This window comes from Canis lupus, chromosome 7 (genome assembly GCF_048164855.1).
Source record: "Canis lupus baileyi chromosome 7, mCanLup2.hap1, whole genome shotgun sequence".
Lineage (NCBI taxonomy): Eukaryota > Metazoa > Chordata > Mammalia > Carnivora > Canidae > Canis > Canis lupus.
In genome coordinates, this window is record NC_132844.1 from 72,456,956 (window position 1) to 72,478,930 (window position 21,975).

General features: G+C 38.2%; 1 protein-coding gene across 14 annotated transcripts in view; it reads left to right on the forward strand.

Moving 5' to 3' along the window:
• ENPP3 (ectonucleotide pyrophosphatase/phosphodiesterase 3) overlaps nt 1-21,975 on the forward strand; it is a 103,128-nt gene that overhangs the window by 68,280 nt on the left and 12,873 nt on the right. For all 14 annotated transcript variants that reach the window (XM_072833899.1, XM_072833896.1, XM_072833900.1 and 11 more), the window contains 4 exons: nt 895-982; nt 2,581-2,759; nt 4,767-4,818; nt 6,112-6,266. In XM_072833899.1, coding sequence (XP_072690000.1) covers nt 895-982; nt 2,581-2,759; nt 4,767-4,818; nt 6,112-6,266 — 474 coding nt within the window. The remainder of the gene's footprint in view (nt 1-894; nt 983-2,580; nt 2,760-4,766; nt 4,819-6,111; nt 6,267-21,975) is intronic.

Sequence of the window (21,975 nt, forward strand, 5' to 3'; positions counted from 1 at the left end):
ACACACACCTCTTCCCAAATAGAGAAAATGTGTGGGGCTCTTTTTGAATATAGTGCATTTCAACATTGTCATGCTGAGCTATATATCCTTGTAAAAATTTGGAAAGTCTCTGGAGACAGAGTGCTTCTCTATTATATAGAGTATTATTTGATAATTAAGCTAATCACTATCAGGAAAACTTATGCCTTAGGTTTTTGCTAGAAAAATTATATAGCCGTGTTACTGCAAAATAATTTGGAAAATAAATATATATGGCCATGTTACTGCAAAATAATTATTTATGTTTGACACTTTTCTTCTTGTTCTTTACAACCTGGAAGTATTAAATGTGTTATGAATAATATAATTAAGTTAAACATGAGTTAATTCAATGTAAATAAAAATATTTAGGTTTCTTCACCCTAAAAGTAAAGGGGAGATATATTTGAGAAATCAGTGGGTTAATATAAGTTGTGAGAAAACTTAGTGTTTAGAAACATCAACAGTTTTTGGCCATGTGTTAACATATTTGAACAATGATATGAAATGACTATGAAAAGGGCATCTGATGTTATATGATGAATTTATAATTTATACTGTCTAGATATAGAAGAACTATGCTTACATTGGTTGTCTACCGTTGTTTGTTTCTCCTCATCTGTAGACATAAGAGGTGCTGTGGAAGCAGGTACATTTAGAGAAAGTAAACACAACACAGATGATATTTGATTGTACTGTTGAGATCCCAATCATAGGTGCAAATGATATAAAAATCACTTTCAAATCTGAAAAGAAATCTTTACAATAGCCTCAGACATAACTGGAGAGCTATGACAGAAGGAAAATTGTGTCTCTTCCAACATCTGTTTTTGAGTTGAGATGGTATCTAATAACAGTAGGACTTTTACCACCTAGGCTATCTTCTTGGCACATGGATCCAGTTTTAAAGAGAAAGCTGAAATTGAACCATTCGAAAATATTGAAGTCTATAACCTTATATGTGGTGAGTACATCTATATAAATTTAACATCAAAATGTGGCTATGGAAAAAAATGTGGCTATGGTTTTAGTAATATGTATTTTGAAATTGGTAGTAAACTGAATCCCCGAGGTGGATGCTCTGTACTAAGAAAGTAGAAAAGATGGGAATGAGTCCTCATTCAGAATGTAAGAGTGAATTCTTTGTTTCCTGATAATGATAAACATTAGATGTCAGGAGACCAGCTTTCCCATCAGTTACTTAGTATTTGAAAATTTCATAAAACTTAGACAAATAAAATTACATTTCTAATTTTTCAAAGCAGGATAAAAAACAACCCTATAAGCTCAAGTCTTTTTATCTATCTATCTATCTATCTATTTATTTTGTAATTACAGAGAAAAAGCTTCTGGCATAAAAGGATGATAGAAAGTCCTATTATGGGCAGATGCTTGGGATTATGCCCAGTGTTTTTTAAAAAAAAAAACAAACACCAAAACCACCTTAAAGAATTAGAGTCCTCAGGGATCTCCTCTACCTTTCCGCCTACATGCTTACTTCAGACCATTGTAGTAATAAATCATTATCTAGGCAAGGCAAATGGATAAGTTGCAATTACGCCTTGCACTTTAGGAGTTCTGACATAAATACACTCATAGTTGTCATTGCTAATCTTGCCAAAGGCCTGTGGTGATTGAATATGGCTTAGAAACCAAAAAGCATCCATTTGAAAACAATGTGTTGTTTCAACTTAGACTCTTGGTTACCAAGCTGAGTTTGTGGTCAGGGATGCTGGCCCTTTATGGGGAGGCTTAGAAGGAACTAGATGGGATTTCAGTTCTAAGTGAGATCTATTTGGTGGTATTCAGCAGGAGCCACTTAAAGAACTGTGTTTGTAAACTATTTATATATTGTGTTGTTGTAGAAAAAAACAGAAAAAGCTATCTAAATATTACACAAAATTTACGAGTTTAATATTTTAAAGATATTTGTCCTTAGAGAAGTTTCATATAACCAAGTGAATATATCACAACTAAGATTGTAAATTATTTAAGTTCTTCAAAATTGTTTTTGATAAAAGTATAGCTTTGTATGCTAGAGAACCGGGATATGCTTAAGGAACAAAGTGATCATTTAAGCGATGATACTTTTCTCTGGAGGAGCAGAAATAGTTCCTGGAAATGCCTGTAGCTTCTATAACAAATGCTGGCACTCTCTAGAAAGAGGGGGTGATAGAAATCCTGTTGGAGAGGGCAGTGGCGCCTGGGTGGCAGTTAAGAGTTTGACTCTTGGTTTCAGCTCAGGTCATGGTCTTGGGGTAGTGGGATTGAACCCCACATCAGGCTCTGCTCAGTGGGGAGTCTGCTTGGGGATTTTCTCTCTCTCCCTCTCCTTCTGCTCCATCCCCAGGCCACCCCTCTCTAAAAAAAAAAAAAAACCACTCCCCCCAAAACCACCAAAAAACAAAACCAGGGGGGAAGAGTCACTAACTTGAATGGCAGATATAGTACAAGACCATGTTACAGGAGAATTTATTAAAGGCAGTTTTGTTTTCTTCCATCTTCTATATAAATGCTGTTGCCTTTTAATTTAAAATTACTTTGAACTTATTTTAAAAACAGATCTTCTACACATTCAACCAGCACCAAACAATGGCACCCACGGTAGTTTAAACCATCTTCTGAAGGTACCTTTTTATGAGCCATCCCATGCAGAGGAAGTGTCAAAGTTTTCTGTTTGTGGCTTTACTGTTCCGTTGCCCACAGATGCTCTAGATTGTTCATGCTCTGAGCTACAAAATGTAAGTAATAACTTAACATATCCATAAGAATGTAAAGGGGCAAGTAAATCTATAACCGGGCTTAAAACCAGGGTAGCTGACCACCAGGTTTGTGTTCTAGCTTAGGTATTTACTAAGTAAATGTATGTGGTTTTTCCAAAACTTGTCTGGAAATGAGAGATGCATTGTAAGATTGAGTGTGTGAATATGCTTTGTAAACTGGAAAGCACTATCTGGAAATTATTAGTTACCTTGTGAGCTAAGTGTCAAGCCTTCAAAACAGTAGAATCTTGGAGCTCTCTCGGATTTCTTTTGTTTTTTCTCTGACAAACACTTTTATTATTATTACTTTTTAATTATTTTTTTATTGGAGTTCAGTTTACCAACATATAGCGTAACACCCAGTGCTCATCCCACCAACTGCCCCCTCAGTGCCCGTCACCCAGTCTCTTGGATTTCTTTCATCAACATAAACCTCTTTCAGCTGCAAGACCTCATACAGGTCTTTTTAGTGGTTCAGGCACGTGGCTGAGTTCAGGGGCTTGACTTCAGATCCCAAGAGACTCAGTAAGGTGATATTCCAGTGGTAGGAGCCCTCACCCCCACCCCCCAAAGACAAGGAGTCAGAACAGAAGCTCCAAATTTAAGGACCAACCCTACCCATGAGAACTGCAACACAAGGATGTGGGCTGGGATTTCGGAATGGAGTTGGAGCCCAGTTATCAAGAGTCCATCAAGTTAAAACCAATGTCAAGGTGCATTTGATGCCAAATTTAAAATGTTGTGGAATTCAATAAGTATCTGCTGTCTCAGGTAAGAATTATTCCTTGTAGCCAGGGGTCAGCAAAGACTTGATTTTTCTCTAATCCTCATGGTAACATTACAACACATAGATCAATAAGTATTTATAAATAAATGCTGACCAAGAGTCTTGAATGGACAAAAGTCCAGTCAAGATTTCCAATAAAAATCAAAACCACAGCCAAGATCAGGGTAGGGGTGTGGATTCCTTATCTATAGCTTACCTCGATGAAACTGCCATTGAAAATAATCATCTTATCATAATAAAACATTACAATGTGGATGTTTTTAATCTCTGTTTTAGGAGCAAAGAAGGGTCAGAGAGGCTAGGTAAACTGCCCAAAGTCACAGAAATTTGGTCTACCTGACTACAAATGTCCAAATTGTTCTCTGTAAAGAATGCCCTTTGCTGTTCAAAATGTGGTCACAGGATCAGCATCTGCTTCACTTGCAAGCTGATCAGAGGTCCAGAATCTCAGGGCCCACTGGGCTCAGGTTTAGTAATTGAAATCTGCATTTTAATAAGAGCCTCAGTGAGTTGTACTCATACTAGCTTGAGAGCCCAGGGATGTTGTCCTGCCAATTTAGTAGTTGATTCTAGCTGTGGTCAAAATGCTTTGCCCCATTATCTTGTATCTTTGCAGACTCCCACACAAAGCATCCCAAGCAGTAGTAGTATGTCTGTATTTCTGAGCGTGGCAGAATGGGAATTTAAACTCAAGTTAGGGGGATCTCTGGGTGGCTCAGTGGTTTAGCACCTGCCTTTGGCTCAGGGCGCAATCCTGGAGTTCCGGGATCGAGTCCTGCGTCGGGCTCCTGGTATGGAGCCTGCTTCTCCCTCGTCCTGTCTGCCTCTCTCTCTCTCTCTCTCTGTCTACCATAAATAAATAAATCTTTTTTTAATTTTTACTTATTTATGATAGTCAGAGAGAGAGAGAGAGAGAGGCAGAGACACAGGCAGAGGGAGAAGCAGGCTCCATGCACCGGGAGCCCGACGTGGGATTCGATCCCGGGTCTCCAGGATCGCGCCCTGGGCCAAAGGCAGGCGCCAAACCGCTGCGCCACCCAGGGATCCCTAAATAAATAAATCTTAAAAAAATAAACTCAAGTTAGTTTGGTTTCTTTGTTGGGTAGTACATTTGGGTGTGACTGCAGAAATAATCCTGATGGCCTTTTACACGTGTTATCACTTTGACTTACTTTCTCTTTCCCACGTTGTTTTTGCAGAATATTTCTCTAGAACACGTGAATCAAATGCTAAATCTCCCTCAAGACCAAAGTAAGTCAATAGAAAATATGTTAAGCCTTTAGTGTGTAGGCCTAACAAAACACAATATTGTCTTTTGGGGATTCTTTATAATAAGCTCCCAGAGGCTTTTGAACATAAAGATTGTATTGCTGATATACAGCAAGAAAAAACCTCCACAAAACCGTATCTAATAACAACAATTGTAAGCCTGGGGCACTTGCAGTGGTTCCAGGAAATTTCTTCAAATGGTTTTGGCTGTTCTTTTTGTTACATGTGAATGGCCCAAACTGCCTACCCCTGCAGCTTCTTGGCTGTGTGACTGGGCCAAATCACTTAACCTTTCTGTGCCTCAGTCTCCTTATCTATAATCATGGTACCCACCTCATGTCATTGTAAAGACTGAAAGAGTTAATCCATGGAAAGAATCTAGAACAGTGCCTGGCCCATAACAACATTCTTATTACCTATAATCTTTTAAATGTTCTTGTGTTAAACTCACTAGGCCTGTTGCATCATTTATAAAATGGGAGTACCTTCTTTATAGAGCTTTTGTGAAAATTAAATGAGTTAATATAGGTGTGTACTTGGTGCCTGGCACAGAAGAGTTCAGTAAATATCTTTGTTTATAATCTTTTTATAGTCTGTAGGCATGACATGAATACCTTGTAGGTTTTTAAACCATCAATAACTGATGGATTTTTAAAATATAATAACAGGAATATAAAAATAATCATATTAGGACATACTTTTCTTTATAAAATGGCAATATCAAAAAAAAATAAAATGGCAATATCTTTCCTATGATAATTATTAAGGTGGATCATCTTTGTTACAAAGTATGTCCTTTGGTTTTGAGGTTTCATCTCTTCAAATATGTCCTGTGAGCGGTTAGCTGCTTGGCCAAATTACTTTTCTAAGCCCTAGTTTTGTAATATACAGAATGGAACAGTAACACTTAGCCTCAGAGTTGTAAGGATTAAGAAGTTAAGTATGGGGGATCCCTGGGTGGCTCAGCAGTTTGGCGCCTGCCTTTGGCCCAGGGCGCGATCCTGGAGACCCGGGATCGAATCCCACGTCGGGCTCCCGGTGCATGGAGCCTGCTTCTTCCTCTGCCTGTGTCTCTGCCTCTCTCTCTCTCTCTCTCTCTCTCTCTGTGTGACTATCATAAATAAATAAAAATTAAAAAAAAAAGAAGTTAAGTATGTAAAATATTTATCAGAGAAACTGGTGCATTATAAACCATCAGAGAATAATGACGCTTTTATGCATGGAAGCATTTGCTAATTTTACAAGCATTTTTATTTTATGTTATTTTTACTCTAGTAACAGCAACAGAGAAACTAAATTTACCATTTGGGAGGCCCAGGGTTATGCAGAAGAACAAGGAACACTGTCTTCTATATCACAGGGAATATGTCAGTGGATTTGGAAAAGCTATCAAGATGCCCTTGTGGAGCTCATATACAGTACCCAAACCAGTAAGTACCTGTGTCCCTTGATCCATGAAGACTGGAAAAAAAATCTGTGGTTCCCTAATATTCTAAGAACTGAAGTTTGATTTTTTCAGTAGAGATCCCAAAGGGAGTTCACAGTGTCCCAGTTATTTCTCAAAAGAATTTGTGGGTGCTATGTGGGTGCAAAAGGGGAACACGTGTTCTGCCCGGAGAAATTAAAAGATGTGTATGGGCCAATTGTAAGGCAATTAGAAAAGAAGCTTTTGAAGAGTGGCATCAGAAAACAGAGGCACACTATCTGTTTTGTATATCCTAAGTACACAGTGGGTGCACCTAAAAGGTGATGCCGAGTAGATTATAAAGGGCTTTACATTTACTTGGTTGTTTACTGCATACTTTACTCTCTGCTGTGTATTATGGTAGGCACAAAGAACATAATGTGAATAAGCAGTAATCCTTCCCTTTAGAATCTACTGCTCCAATAGGTCAGGCTAGACTTACATGTATAGATGTGCTATATCATAAATCTCTTGAGGCTGAGGTTGAGAATGCAATTATTGATATTCTCTTCTTTTTTCACTGTCTAGCAATCTCTCTTTCAATAAGTGACCCAGGGACATTTGGCTACCAAAAGGAAGAAAATGTCAGATCTCTGGCTCACACCATATACAAAATTAAATTGCTGGTGGATTTATAGACCTAAATTTGAAGAGCAAATCCATATTTTCCTTTGAGTGTATCTTTATGACCTTGGGATAGAGATGATTTCCTTAGGACCCAACAACAACAAATACAGAGGGAATTGGTTAATTTGGCCATATTAATGTTAATGTGTGACAAAAAGAAAGTTATGGATGAGACAATATATTTGTGTTGTATGTGAGGAACAAGAGGTGAATATCCAGAATGGTAATTAAGATCCAGAATAGCTAATAAATTTCCAATAAACGAGAAAACTACAAATGTCTTAGTTAATAAATAGGCAATAAGTATGAGCCAAGCAATTGAACCTCATTAGCAACCAGGGAAATGTAAAGGAAAGCAAAAATTAAAGTCTGCCAAAAATCAGTCAAAACACCCCTTCAGGGCAGGGATGGTTCTGTTTGATGTATCCTCACACAATACAGCTGCCCAGTAAATGTTTCCTGAATGAATGTGTTGGCTACATTAATCCAGCCATTATTTTTAAGGACTGAAGGACAAAGCAGTACTTTCAACTAGAAGGGTAAATAAATAATCAAGAAGCTGTTTTTGTAAAGAAAACTGTGATATCTTAGGTCCAAGACTGATGACAAACCTCAACCTATTACTATTCTTGCTTAGGGGAGAGATACTTTTTTTTTTTATGGCAAGAAAGTGATTGGTTGTATCTGATTTATTTACTCTTCTTGTATTTTATTTACTCTTCTTGTTCTAATTCAAGATTTCTGGAGAAAAAGAAGCATATTTTCCCTATTAATTGAAGATTGAAGCTTTGTGTGTTCTGAACACCAACTCTGTTGCTGAAAATGGTTTAATTGTGGTCAGTAGTAGGAGAGCACTGATGTTTCCCAATATTTTTACCAACAGTTACCTGAGCTCATGTGTATGGTTAATGGCAATGTCACTTTCCTATCATGCAAAAAGTTCAGTTTGTGATTTTCTTCAACATACTGTGGAACAACAATGTGAAGTTATTGATTCCTTAAAATAATTTGTTTTTGTTTTTGAGAAGGGCAGTATGATTCAAGGCCAATCAGATGATTTAGTTCTCTATTTGGAAAGTCCATGTATCAGGGATTGTGTGGAGTTAAGGGGAATGTTTGTATTTTTCATACTTTCCCCTGCTGTCTTCCATTCCTGAATTTATATGAGCTAAAGCAGAAACCAGAGGCAGGGAGATTTTAAGGGTACTCAGACCAAGGATTTAGTAAAATTCTTTTTTGTTATTGTCTTAAAACTTGCTTCTTTGTTACCAAAAGTTCCTGTCATTTAACTGATCCCACAGAACATACACAAGTATGTGTATTTCTCCCTCCATGTGACAGGATAGAATTCTAGCAATTTTCTGCTTTCTAATTCAAAAATCACTGTGTCAGTATATTGTGGTTCAAGAAAAATATGTACAAGGATGTTCTGAGATTCACATAAAAGTGTTTTAAATCAAGAAAACCCAAAAGACTTCACCCCAAGATTGATAGAGCTCATACAGCAATTTAACAGTGTGTCAGGATACAAAATCAATGCCCAGAAGTCAGTGTCATTTCTATACACTAACAATGAGACGAAGAAAGAGAAATTAAGGAGTCAATCCCATTTACAATTGCACCCAAAAGCATAAGATACCTAGGAATCAACCTAACCAAAGAGGTAAAGGATCTATACCCTAAAAACTACAGAACACTTCTGAAAGAAACGGAGGAAGACACAAGGAGACGGAAAAATATTCCATGCTCATGGATTGGCAGAATTAATATTGTGAAAATGTCAATGTTACCCAGGGCAATATACACGTTTAATGCAATCCCTATCAAAATACCATGGACTTTCTTCAGAGAGTTAGAATAAATTATTTTAAGATTTGTGTGGAATCAGAAAAGACCCCGAATAGCCAGGGGAATTTAAAAAAAGAAAACCACACCTGGGGGCATCACAATGCCAGATTTCATGTTGTACTACAAAGCTGTGGTCATCAAGACAGTGTGATACTGGCACAAAAACAGACACATAGATCAATGGAACAGAATAGAGAACCCAGAAGTGGACCCTCAACTTTATGGTCAACTAATATTCGATAAAGGAGAAGAACACAGGCAACACCCTTTTTGAACTCGGCCACAGTAACTTCTTGCAAGATACATCCACGAAGGCAAAAGAAACAAAAGCAAAAATGAACTATTGGGACTTCATCAAGATAAGAAGCTTTTGCACAGCAAAGGATACAGTCAACAAAACTCAAAGACAACCTACAGAATGGGAGAAGATATTTGCAAATGACGTATCAGATAAAGGGCTAGTTTCCAAGATCTATAAAGGACTTATTCAACTCAACACCAAAGAAACAAACAATCAAATCATGAAATGGGCAAAAGACATGAAGAGAAATCTCACAGAGGAAGACATAGACATGGCCAACACTCACATGAGAAAATGCTCTGCATCACTGGCCATCATATGGGGATGGGGTTGACTGGGTGATGGGCACTGAGGTGGGCACTTGACAGGATGAGCACTGGCTGTTATTTTGAATGTTGACAAATTGAACACCAATAAAAAATAAATTGATTAAAAATATAAAAAATGTTTTAAATCAGCCCTGTGTTTGAAAAGTCAGAGTTTAAATAAGCAATTTTTGGAGCATGGGCCCAGTTGGCTTATGCCTTGAAGTTTTATGGAGCTGTTGTTTTTCTATGGTTTTGATGGTTTTTCTAATTTTTGTTAATGTTATCTCAGAAGAGTTCTGGAGAAGTAGCTGTGATTTGAAATCATGGTCCTGCTACAATAACTTCAAAACTATTAGGGTTGAGTAGATTGTATATAGGTTTTGCTTCTGGGGCCACACAGTAGGATTATGTGAACTGCTTTTTCAGTTGCTGGGTGAAAATTTAGCGCAATAAATTTGATTATGTTACAATTACCTTATAAATTTGATGTAAATCAAAGAACGTTTTCTGAGAGGAAAATCTAGCACTCTTGAAAAATGTTTCCATTTCTCTCGATATATATGTGTATATATGTACCATATCATTGAATTTTTATTTATTTTTTAAGATTTTATTTATTTATTCATGATAGTCACACACACACAGAGAGAGAGAGAGAGAGAGAGAGAGAGGGCAGAGACACAGGCAGAGGGAGAAGCAGGCTCCGTGCACCGGGAGCCGACGTGGGATTCGATCCCGGGTCTCCAAGATCACGCCCTGGGCCAAAGGCAGGCGCCAAACTGCTGCGCCACCCAGGGATCCCTCATTGAATTTTTAATAGCCTTCTCTTGTTTCCAAAGCTTGTTAGCACTAATATAAATTATGACCCAATCATGTCTTATGATTCTTCAAAAAACTAGGAACATTATTCATATCACACTTTTTTGAACTATAAAAATTCCCTGTAGGAAAAAACTGTGACTAGAAGAAGAATTTTATTTATTTCATTATATATATATATATATTTTTTTTAAATTTTTATTTATTTATGATAGTCACACAGAAAGAGAGAGAGAGAGAGAGAGAGAGAGAGAGAGAGAGAGGCAGAAACACAGGCAGAGGGAGAAGCAGGCTCCATGCACTGGGAGCCCGACGTGGGATTCAATCCCGGGTCTCCAGGATCGTGCCCTGGGCCAAAGGCAGGCGCCAAACCGCTGCGCCACCCAGGGATCCCTATATATATATATTTTTTATTGAGGTTTTTTTGCCATCATATTGTATAACACCAAGTACTCATCCTGTCAAGTGCCCCCGTCAGTGCCCGTCACCCAGTCACTCCAACCCCCGCCCAATTTCCTTTTCACCACCCCTTGTTCGTTTCCCAGAGTTAGGTGTCTCTCATGTTTTGTCTCCCTCTCTGATATTTCTCACTCATTTTCTCTCCTTTCCACTTTATTCTTTTTCACTATTTTTTATATTCCCCAAATGAATGAAATCATAATGTTTGTCTTTCTCCAACTGACTGACTTCACTCAGCATAATACCCTCCAGTTCCATCCATGTCGAAGCACATGGTGGGTATTCGTCGTTTCTAATGGCTGAGTAATATTCCATTATATACAAAATCCACATCTTCTTTATCCAATCATCTTTTGATGGACACCAAGGCTTCTTCCACAGTTTGGCTATTGTGAACATTGCTGCTATAAACATGTAAGTGTCTGGCGTTTCACTGCATCTGTATCTTTGGGGTAAATCCCCTGCAGTGCAATTGCTGGGTTGTAGGGTAAGCTGTATGATTAACTCTTTGAGGAACCTCCCCCACGGTTTTCCAGAGTGGCTGTACCAGTTCACATTCCCACCAACAGTGCAAGAGCGTTCCCCTTTCTCCACATCCTCTCCAACATTTGTGTTTTCCTGTCTAGGATTTTGATGGATTCTTGTCTCGTATTTAGATCTTTCATCCATTTTGAGTGTATCTTTGTGTCTGCTGTAAGATAATGGTCTAGTTTCATTCTTCTGCACGTGTTTGTCCAATTTCCCCAGCACCATTTACTGAAGAGAATGTCCTTTTTCTGTGGATCGTCTTTCCTGCTTTGTCAAATATTAGTTTACCATACAATTGAGGGCCCATTTCTGGATTCTCTATTATGTTACATTGATCTATGTGTCTGTCTTTGTGCCAGTCCCACACTGTCTTGATGATCACAGCTTTGTAGTACAGCTTGAGATCCAGCATTGTGATGCCCCCAGGCACGGTTTTCTTTTTCAATATTCCCCTGGCAATTCGGAGTCTTTTCTGATTCCACACTGATTGTTTGTTCCAACTGTGTGTAGAAAGCCCATGGTATTAGGACAGGGATTGCATTGAACGTGTACATTGCCCTGGGTAGCATAGACAAGTTCACCATATTAATTCTTTTAATCCATGAGCATGGAATATTTTTCCATCTCTTTGTGTCTTCCTCAATTTCTTTCAGAAGTATTCTGTAGTTTTTAGTGTATAGATCCTTTACCTCCTTGGTTAGGTTTATTCCTAGGTATCTTAAGCTTTTGGGTGCAATTGTAAATGGGATTGACTCCTTAATTTCTCTTTCTTCCATCTCATTGTTAGTATATCGAAATGCCACTGATTTTTGGGCATTGATTGTGTATCTTGCCAGATGGCTGAATTGCTGTATGAGTTCTAGCAATCTTGGGGTGGAGTTTTTTGGGTTTTCTTTTCTTTTTTTTTTTTTTTTTGGGGTTTTCTATGTACAGTATCAGGTCATCTGCGAAGAGGGAGAGTTTGACAATTGGAATGTCTCTTATTTCTTTTTGTTGTCTGATTGCTGAGGCTAGCACCTCTAGTACTATGTTAACTAGCAGTGGTGAGAGTGGACATCCTTGTCTTGTTCCTGATCTTAGGGGAAGGGCTCCCAGTGTTTACCCATTGAGAATGATATTTGCTGCAGGCTTTTAAGATGTTGCAGAATGTTCCCTTTATCCCTACAATTTGAAGCATTTTGATCAGGAATGTATGCTGTATTTTGTCAAATGCTTTTTCTGCATCTTTTGAGAGGGTCCTGTGGTTTTTGTTTTTTCTCTTGTTGATGTGATATATCAGATTGATTGTTTTACGAGTGTTGAACCAACTTTGCATCCCAGAGATAAATCCCACATGGTCATGGTGAAGAATCTTCTTTTTTTCCTTCTTTTTTTTCTTCTTTTTTTTTATTATTATAAATATAGTTTTTATTGGTGTTCAATTTGCCAACATGTAGAGTAACACCCAGTGCTCATCCCGTCAAGTGTGCACCTCAGTGCCTGTCAACCAGTCACCCCCACCCCCGCCCACCTCCTCTTCCACTACCCCTAGTTCATTTCCCAGAGTTAGGAGTCTTTCATGTTCTGTCTCCCTTTCTTTTTTCTTTAATAAATTTTTTATTGGTGTTCAATTTACCAACATATAGAATAACACCCAGTGCTCATCCCGTCAAGTGTCCCCCTCAGTGCCCGTCACCCACTTACCCCCACCCCCCGCCCTCCTCCCCTTCCACCACCCCTAGTTCGTTTCCCAGAGTTAGCAGTCTTTATGTTCTGTCTCCCTTTCTGATATTTCCCATATTTCTTCTCCCTTCCCTTCTATTCCCTTTCACTATTATTTATATTCCCCAAATGAATGAGAACATACACTGTTTGTCCTTCTCTGATTGACTTACTTCACTCAGCATAATACCCTCCAGTTCCATCCACGTTGAAGCAAATGGTGGGTATTTGTCGTTTCTAATGGCTGAGGAATATTCCATTGTATACATTCTGTCTCCCTTTCTGATATTTCCCACTTATTTTTTCCTCCTTTCCCCTTTATTCCCTTTCACTATTTTTTTTAATTTTTTTTATTTATTTATGATAGTCACACAGGAGAGAGAGAGAGGCAGAGACATAGGCAGAGGGAGAAGCGGGCTCCATGCACCGGGAGGCTGATGTGGGATTCGATCCCGGGTCTCCAGGATCGCGCCCTGGGCCAAAGGCAGGCACCAAACCGCTGCGCCACCCAGGGATCCCCCTTTCACTATTTTTTTATATTCCCCAAATGAATGAGACCATAAAATGTTTGTCCTTCTCTGATTGACTTATTTCACTCAGCATAATACCCTCCAGTTCTATCCACAATATGTGAAGTTTTAGAGTAAAAGGATAAAGACCTGTGGTAGGAAACATCAACTCACAATATTCTTTTTGTCTCTGGGGCTCACAATTGATACTGTTGGTTCTTCTATTTTATGACATCTTCACATGCCCCTTTGTCATTCAGAACTGTTTACCGTGATATGTTTTTGAAACAATATAAACAAATGTTTTTAGCTTTCCAGTGTCTGCAACTAGGAGAGTGAAATAAATGGTGGGAGCTAATCCATGCCTCTAATACAAATATCATCATATTTCTTGGTTTATTTTTGGGTTTGGTGGGTTCTATCACTCAGGAACTTCCTGAGAAAGGAAGAAGGAAAGGTATATTTTTGAAACTTTATGCATCTTAAATATTCTTGTTCTATCTGTATAGTTATTGGATGGTTTAGCTTTAGAATTTTAGAGATAATTTTTCTTCAAGTTACTAGGACATAACATTTCCTGCACTGACTAATATTTTTATATGTTCCCTAATTTTTTCGATCTTTTGTCTTTAATTTTACTTTTGAAAGATATTTGCAACTTCATCTTACAAATATTACTGATTATTTTATTTCTGTTGCCATATTTTCTTTTAAATCCAAAGAGCTGGGATCCCTGGGTGGCGCAGCAGTTTAGCGCCTGCCTTTGGCCCAGGGCGCGATCCTGGAGACCCGGGATCGAATCCCACGTCGGGCTCCCGGTGCATGGAGCCTGCTTCTCCCTCTGCCTGTGTCTCTGCCTCTCTCTCTCTCTCTGACTGTCATAAATAAATAAAAATTAAAAAAAAATAAATCCAAAGAGCTGTTTCTGCTTTTCTATAGCTTTCTCTTCTTTCTATATTGATGGCCTTTTATACTCTCTATACTCTCTTCTCACCAAGGAGCAAGTTTTCTCTTCTTTCTGCGTTGTCTGCTTTTTATCTTGGTTCTTCCTCAACCCTGACAAAATGTTTGGTAATCCTTGGTTATAATTTTATATGTTAAGGGAGAGATGCTAAGCTTCATGGCTGAGGCTGGGCTAGTGATAGACTGATAGGTTGTTCAGGATAAGAACCAGCCATTTTTTGGGAAAAATTCCAATTATAAGCATCTAGTTTTCCTTTTAGGCTGGTTTGTTTCCCAAAGGAAAGATACTTAAAAAAAATAAATTTATTTTTTATTGGTGTTCAATTTGTCAACATACAGAATAATACCCAGTGCTCATCCCGTCAAGTGCCCACCTCAGTGCCTGCCACCCAGTCACCCCCACCCCCCACCCACCTTCCCTTCCACACCCCTAGTTCGTTTCCCAGAGTTAGGAGTCTTTCATGTAGAAAAGACACTTTTAATCTGACCCAGCATATAGAATCAGGCAGCATTCCTGTGAGCAATGAGAATGGGAGGAGTCTTACCATCCAGTATATACATTTGTATTTAATCCCATTGCTTTCAATATGGTGCACCTGCTCTCTGGCCTGTCTTGTGTCCATAGACTGAACATTTCTCTGGTTCAAATTCTCCAGGGAGTAAATTTTCTATCTTCAATCTGGTCTCTTCTTTCTGGCCCTATGTACATTGCTTGTCTTTAGGAAACTCCCAAGTATTTGGTAGTAGGAATCCACTCTGTTGTGCCTTCCCCAGTCATGGTTTTTTGTTGTCAGTATTTAGTGGCCTACTAAGTCATGTTACAATAGTGAACAAATATGTTGATCTGATTTCCAGCTTTTGAAAATTTCTTATTATCCATTATGTGTTTCCATCATTAACGTTCTTTTAGTGGGATTTTGGAAGGGAGCAGAGATAAATGTGTTCAATCAAGTTGAAGAATCTACTCAACTTCAATATGGTGTTTTTTTTCCGACTGGGGTGTTGTAATTTGTTAGGGAGTACATTCTCTGGCTGGCTTTCCACAGACTTCCCTCATCCTCATCTCCTACCTATTCTATACCTCATCATGGTACTCTCCTGCTTATGGATATAGTGCAGTGTTTTTTGCCTTTTTCTTTGTGAATTCATCTTTTACATTTTATGTTTCTCCAGCTTTATTTGATATAATAGGCATAAAAATGGTATAGACTTAAAATATACCATGTGATGATTTCATACGTGAATATATTATCAAATGATTATACGTTTAGACAGCAGGTAATTTTTGCTTTTACTACAATGCAGTAAATAGGGGAAGGATATCCTAATTTAATTAAACCTTTTTTTTTGTTCTTGTTAAGAAATATATACATTATGGGGAGTATTGGGCATATGAATCAATTAAAATTAAATGGAAAAATTACATGAATAGCAAAATGTTTATTTACGATTATATGCTAATTGAAATATAATTTAAAACTATAGTGCCTTAAACATTTGGGTTAGGCAGCCTATTTATAGGATGTCTGCTAATGGATTAATTATTGTTTTAGTGTTTAAATGGAGTCACAAAAAAATAAATGGAGTTACAAGGAAAATTGCAAAAAATAATATTCCTATATTACATAATGACATAGCTACAATTTAAGTCCCCAAATAAGTAAGTTCAGAAAACTGTGGCTTCTTTGAATTATATGTTCTCAGATTCCCCAACAGTTTGTATGTGTATTTTATTTTTTAATTTTTTAATATATATTTTTAAAGATTTTATTTACTCATTCATGAGAGACACAGAGAGAGGCAGAGACACAGGCAGAGGGAGAAGTAGGCTCCCTGCAGGAGCCCAATGTGGGACTTGATCCCAGTTCCTGGGATCATATCCTGAGTCGAAGGCAGATGCTCAAACCACCCAGGCATCCCTCGTATGTGTATTTTTAAAAGGAATTATTTTCATTTTACTTTCAATATTTACTTGTAAGTACACCATATGTCATTACCACCTAAAAATTAGATCCTGAAAAGAATTTTTGTTTTTTAGCAGGAGCTCTCATTATTCATTTGCTCTTAATTTAGGATTTTATTCTGCAAATATTCCTTTCCAGGATGTTTTTGATTTGCCCTCCCACTGTCCCTAACCAGAAGGGAACCACAGAAGAAAACATTGAATACACTTCATTTCCATTGCTTGCGTAGACCTGATTCAGTAAGAAAAAAGGATAGGAAAAGGTTAAATGAAAAACATTCTAGGGAAGTTACAAACCATATAAGGTGTAGGTTTGCCACAACTGTGGGCATAACTTTTTTTTTTCTTTTTCTCTTTTTCTTTTTCTTTTTCTTTTTTTTTTTTTTTTTTTTTTTTTTTATTGGTGTTCAATTTACTAACATACAGAATAACACCCAGTGCCCGTCACCCATTCACTCCCACCCCCCGCCCTCCTCCCCTTCTACCACCCCTAGTTCGTTTCCCAGAGTTAGCAGTCTTTATGTTCTGTCTCCCTTTCTGATATTTCCCACACATTTCTTCTCCCTTCCCTTATTTTCCCTTTCACTATTATTTATATTCCCCAAATGAATGAGAACATATAATGTTTGTCCTTCTCCGACTGACTTACTTCACTCAGCATAATACCCTCCAGTTCCATCCACATTGAAGCAAATGCTGGGTATTTGTCATTTCTAATAGCTGAGTAATATTCCATTGTATACATAAACCACATCTTCTTTATCCATTCATCTTTCGTTGGACACCGAGGCTCCTTCCACAGTTTGGCTATCGTGGCCATTGCTGCTAGAAACATCGGGGTGCAGGTGTCCCAGCGTTTCATTGCATTTGTATCTTTGGGGTAAATCCCCAACAGTGCAATTGCTGGGTCGTAGGGCAGGTATATTTTTAACTGTTTGAGGAACCTCCACACAGTTTTCCACAGTGGCTGCACCAGTTCACATTCCCACCAACAGTGTAAGAGGGTTCCCTTTTCTCCACATCCTCTCCAACATTTGTTGTTTCCTGCCTTGTTAATTTTTCCCATTCTCACTGGTGTGAGGTGGTATCTCATTGTGGTTTTGATTTGTATTTCCCTGATGGCAAGTGATGCAGAGCATTTTCTCATGTGCATGTTGGCCATGTCTATGTCTTCTTCTGTGAGATTTCTGTTCATGTCTTTTGCCCATTTCATGATTGGATTGTTTGTTTCTTTGGTGTTGAGTTTAATAAGTTCTTTATAGATCTTGGAAACTAGCCCTTTATCTGATATGTCATTTGCAAATATCTTCTCCCATTCTGTAGGTTGTCTTTGAGTTTTGTTGACTGTATCCTTTGCTGTGCAAAAGCTTCTTATCTTGATGAAGTCACAATAGTTCATTTTTGCTTTTGTTTCTTTTGCCTTCGTGGATGTATCTTGCAAGAAGTTACTATGGCCGAGTTCAAAAAGGGTGTTGCCTGTGTTCTTCTCTAGGATTTTGATGGAATCTTGTCTCACATTTAGATCTTTCATCCATTTTGAGTTTATCTTTGTGTATGGTGAAAGAGAGTGGTCTAGTTTCATTCTTCTGCATGTGGATGTCCAATTTTCCCAGCACCATTTATTGAAGAGACTGTCTTTCTTCCAATGGATAGTCTTTCCTCCTTTATCGAATATTAGTTGCCCATAAAGTTCAGGGTCCACTTCTGGATTCTCTATTCTGTTCCACTGATCTATGTGTCTGTTTTTGTGCCAGTACCACACTGTCTTGATGACCACAGCTTTGTAGTACAACCTGAAATCTGGCATTGTGATGCCCCCAGATATGGTTTTCTTTTTTAAAATTCCCCTGGCTATTCGGGGTCTTTTCTGATTCCACACAAATCTTAAAATAATTTGTTCTAACTCTCTGAAGAAAGTCCATGGTATTTTGATAGGGATTGCATTAAACGTGTATATTGCCCTGGGTAACATTGACATTTTCACAATATTAATTCTGCCAATCCATGAGCATGGAATATTTTTCCATCTCTTTGTGTCTTCCTCAATTTCTTTCAGAAGTGTTCTATAGTTTTGAGGGTATAGATCCTTTACATCTTTGGTGAGGTTTATTCCTAGGTATCTTATGCTTTTGGGTGCAATTGTAAATGGGATTGACTCCTTAATTTCTCTTTCTTCAGTCTCATTGTTAGTGTATAGAAATGCCACTGACTTCTGGGCATTGATTTTGTATCCTGCCACGCTACCGAATTGCTGTATGAGTTCTAGCAATCTTGGGGTGGAGACTTTTGGGTTTTCTATGTAGAGTATCATGTCATCGGCGAAGAGGGAGAGTTTGACTTCTTCTTTGCCAATTTGAATGCCTTTAATGTCTTTTTGTTGTCTGATTGCTGAGGCTAGGACTTCCAGTACTATGTTGAATAGCAGTGGTGAGAGTGGACATCCCTGTCTTGTTCCTGATCTTAGGGGAAAGGCTCCCAGTGCTTCCCCATTGAGAATGATATTTGCTGTGGGCTTTTCATAGATGGCTTTTAAGATGTCGAGGAATGTTCCCTCTATCCCTACACTCTGAAGAGTTTTGATCAGGAATGGATGCTGTATTTTGTCAAATGCTTTCTCTGCATCCAATGAGAGGATCATATGGTTCTTGGTTTTTCTCTTGCTGATATGATGAATCACATTGATTGTTTTACGGGTGTTGAACCAGCCTTGTGTCCCAGGGATAAATCCTACTTGGTCAGGGTGAATAATTTTCTTAATGTACTGTTGGATCCTATTGGCCAGTATCTTGTTGAGAATTTTTGCATCCATGTTCATCAGGGATATTGGTCTGTAATTCTCCTTTTTGGCGGGGTCTTTGTCTGGCTTTGGAATTAAGGTGATGCTGGCTTCATAGAACGAATTTGGAAGTACTCCATCTCTTTCTATCTTTCCAAACAGCTTTAGGAGAATAGGTATGGTTTCTTCTTTAAACGTTTGATAAAATTCTCCTGGGAAGCCATCTGGCCCTGGACTCTTGTGTCTTGGGAGGTTTTTGATGACTGCTTCAATTTCCTCCCTGGTTATTGGCCTGTTCAGGTTTTCTATTTCTTCCTGTTCCAGTTTTGGTAGTTTGTGGCTTTCCAGGAATGCGTCCATTTCTTCTAGATTGCCTAATTTATTGGCGTATAGCTGTTCATAATAGGTTTTTAAAATCGTTTGTATTTCCTTGGTGTTGGTAGTGATCTCTCCTTTCTCATTCATGATTTTATTAATTTGAGTCTTCTCTCTCTTCTTTTTAATAAGGCTGGCTAATGGTTTATCTATCTTATTAATTCTTTCAAAGAACCAACTCCTGGTTCTGTTGATCTGTTCCACAGTTCTTCTGGTCTCAATTTCGTTGAGTTCTGCTCGAATCTTTATTAGCTCCCTTCTTCTCTTGGGTGTAGGATCTATTTGCTGTTTTTTCTCTAGCTCCTTTATGTGTAAGGTTAGCTTTTGTATTTGAGTTCTTTCCAGTTTTTGAATGGATGCTTGTATTGCGATGTATTTCCCCCTTAGGACTGCTTTTGCTGCATCCCAAAGATTTTGAACGGTTGTATCTTCATTCTCATTAGTTTCCATGAATCTTTTTAATTCTTCCTTAATTTCCTGGTTGACCCTTTTATCTTTTAGCAGGATGGTCCTTAACCTCCATGTGTTTGAGGTCCTTCCAAACTTCTTGTTGTGATTTAGTTCTAATTTCAAGGCATTATGGTCCGAGAATATGCAGGGGACAATCCCAATCTTTTGGTATCGGTTCAGACCCGATTTGTGACCCAATATGTGGTCTATTCTGGAGAAAGTTCCATGTGCGCTTGAGAAGAATGTGTATTCAGTTGAGTTTGGATGTAAAGTTCTGTAGATATCTGTGAAATCCATCTGGTCCAGTGTATCATTTAAAGCTCTCGTTTCTTTGGAGATGTTTTGCTTAGAAGACCTATCGAGTATAGAAAGAGCTAGATTGAAGTCACCAAGTATAAGTGTATTATTATCTAAGTATTTCTTCACTTTGGTTAATAATTGATTTATATATTTGGCAGCTCCCACATTTGGAGCATATATATTGAGGATTGTTAAGTCCTCTTGTTGAATAGATCCTTTAAGTATGATATAGTGTCCCTCTTCATCTCTCACTACAGTCTTTGGGGTAAATTTTAGTTTATCTGATATAAGGATGGCTACCCCTGCTTTCTTTTGAGGACCATTCGAATGGTAAATGGTTCTCCAACCTTTTATTTTCAGGCTGTAGGTGTCCTTCTGTCTAAAATGAGTCTCTTGTAGACAGCAAATAGATGGGTCCTGCTTTTTTATCCAGTCTGAAACCCTGCGCCTTTTGATGGGGTCATTAAGCCCGTTCACATTCAGAGTTACTATTGAGAGATATGAGTTTAGTGTCATCATGATATCTATTCAGTCTTTGTTTTTGTGGACTGTTCCACTGAACTTCTTCTTAAAGGGGAATTTTAAGAGGCCCCCTTAAAATTTCTTGCAGAGCTGGTTTGGAGGTCACATATTCTTTTAGTTGCTGCCTGTCTTGGAAGCTCTTTATCTCTCCTTCCATTTTGAATGAGAGCCTTGCTGGATAAAGTATTCTTGGTTGCATGTTCTTTTCATTTAGGACCCTGAATATATCCTGCCAGCCCTTTCTGGCCTGCCAGGTCTCTGTGGAGAGGTCTGCTGTTACCCTAATACTCCTCCCCATAAAAGTCAGGGATTTCTTGTCTCTTGCTGCTTTAAGGATCTTCTCCTTATCTTTGGAATTTGCAAGCTTCACAATTAAATGTCGAGGTGTTGAACGGTTTTTATTGATTTTAGGGGGGGATCTCTCTATTTCCTGGATCTGAATGCCTGTTTCCCTTCCCAGATTAGGAAAGTTTTCAGCTAGAATTTGTTCAAATACATATTCTGGCCCTCTGTCCCTTTCGGCGCCCTCGGGAACCCCAATTAAACGTAGGTTTTTCTTCCTCAGGCTGTCGTTTATTTCCCTTAATCTATCTTCATGGTCTTTTAATTGTTTGTCTCTTTTTTCCTCAGTTTCCCTCTTTGCTGTCAACTTGTCTTCTAGGTCACTCACTCGTTCTTCCACCTCGTTAACCCTCGTCGTTAGGACTTCTAGTTTGGATTGCATCTCATTCAATTGGTTTTTAATTTCTGCCTGATTAGCTCTAAATTCTGCAGTCATGAAGTCTCTTGAGTCCTTTATACTTTTTTCTAGAGCCACCAGTAGCTGTATAATAGTGCTTCTGAATTGGCTTTCTGACATTGAATTGTAATCCAGATTTTGTAACTCTGTGGGAGAGAGGACTGTTTCTGATTCTTTCTTTTGAGGTGAGGTTTTCCTTCTAGTCATTTTGCTCAGTGCAGAGTGGCCAAAAGCAAGTTGTATTGGGAAAAAGAGAAAAAGAGAGGAGAGAAAGAAGGAAAGAAAAGAGAAAGAGAAAAAAAAAGGGGGAGGAAAAAGAAAAAAAAACGAAAAAAAAAAAGAAAAAAAAAAGAAGAAAAAGAGAAAGAAAAAGAAAGGAGAAAAAAAGGGGGTGGGGGAAGGAAACAAATCAAAAAGCAAAACAAAACAAAAACAAAAACAAAAACAAAAACAAACAAACAAAAAAAGAACCACCGGGGAGTATCT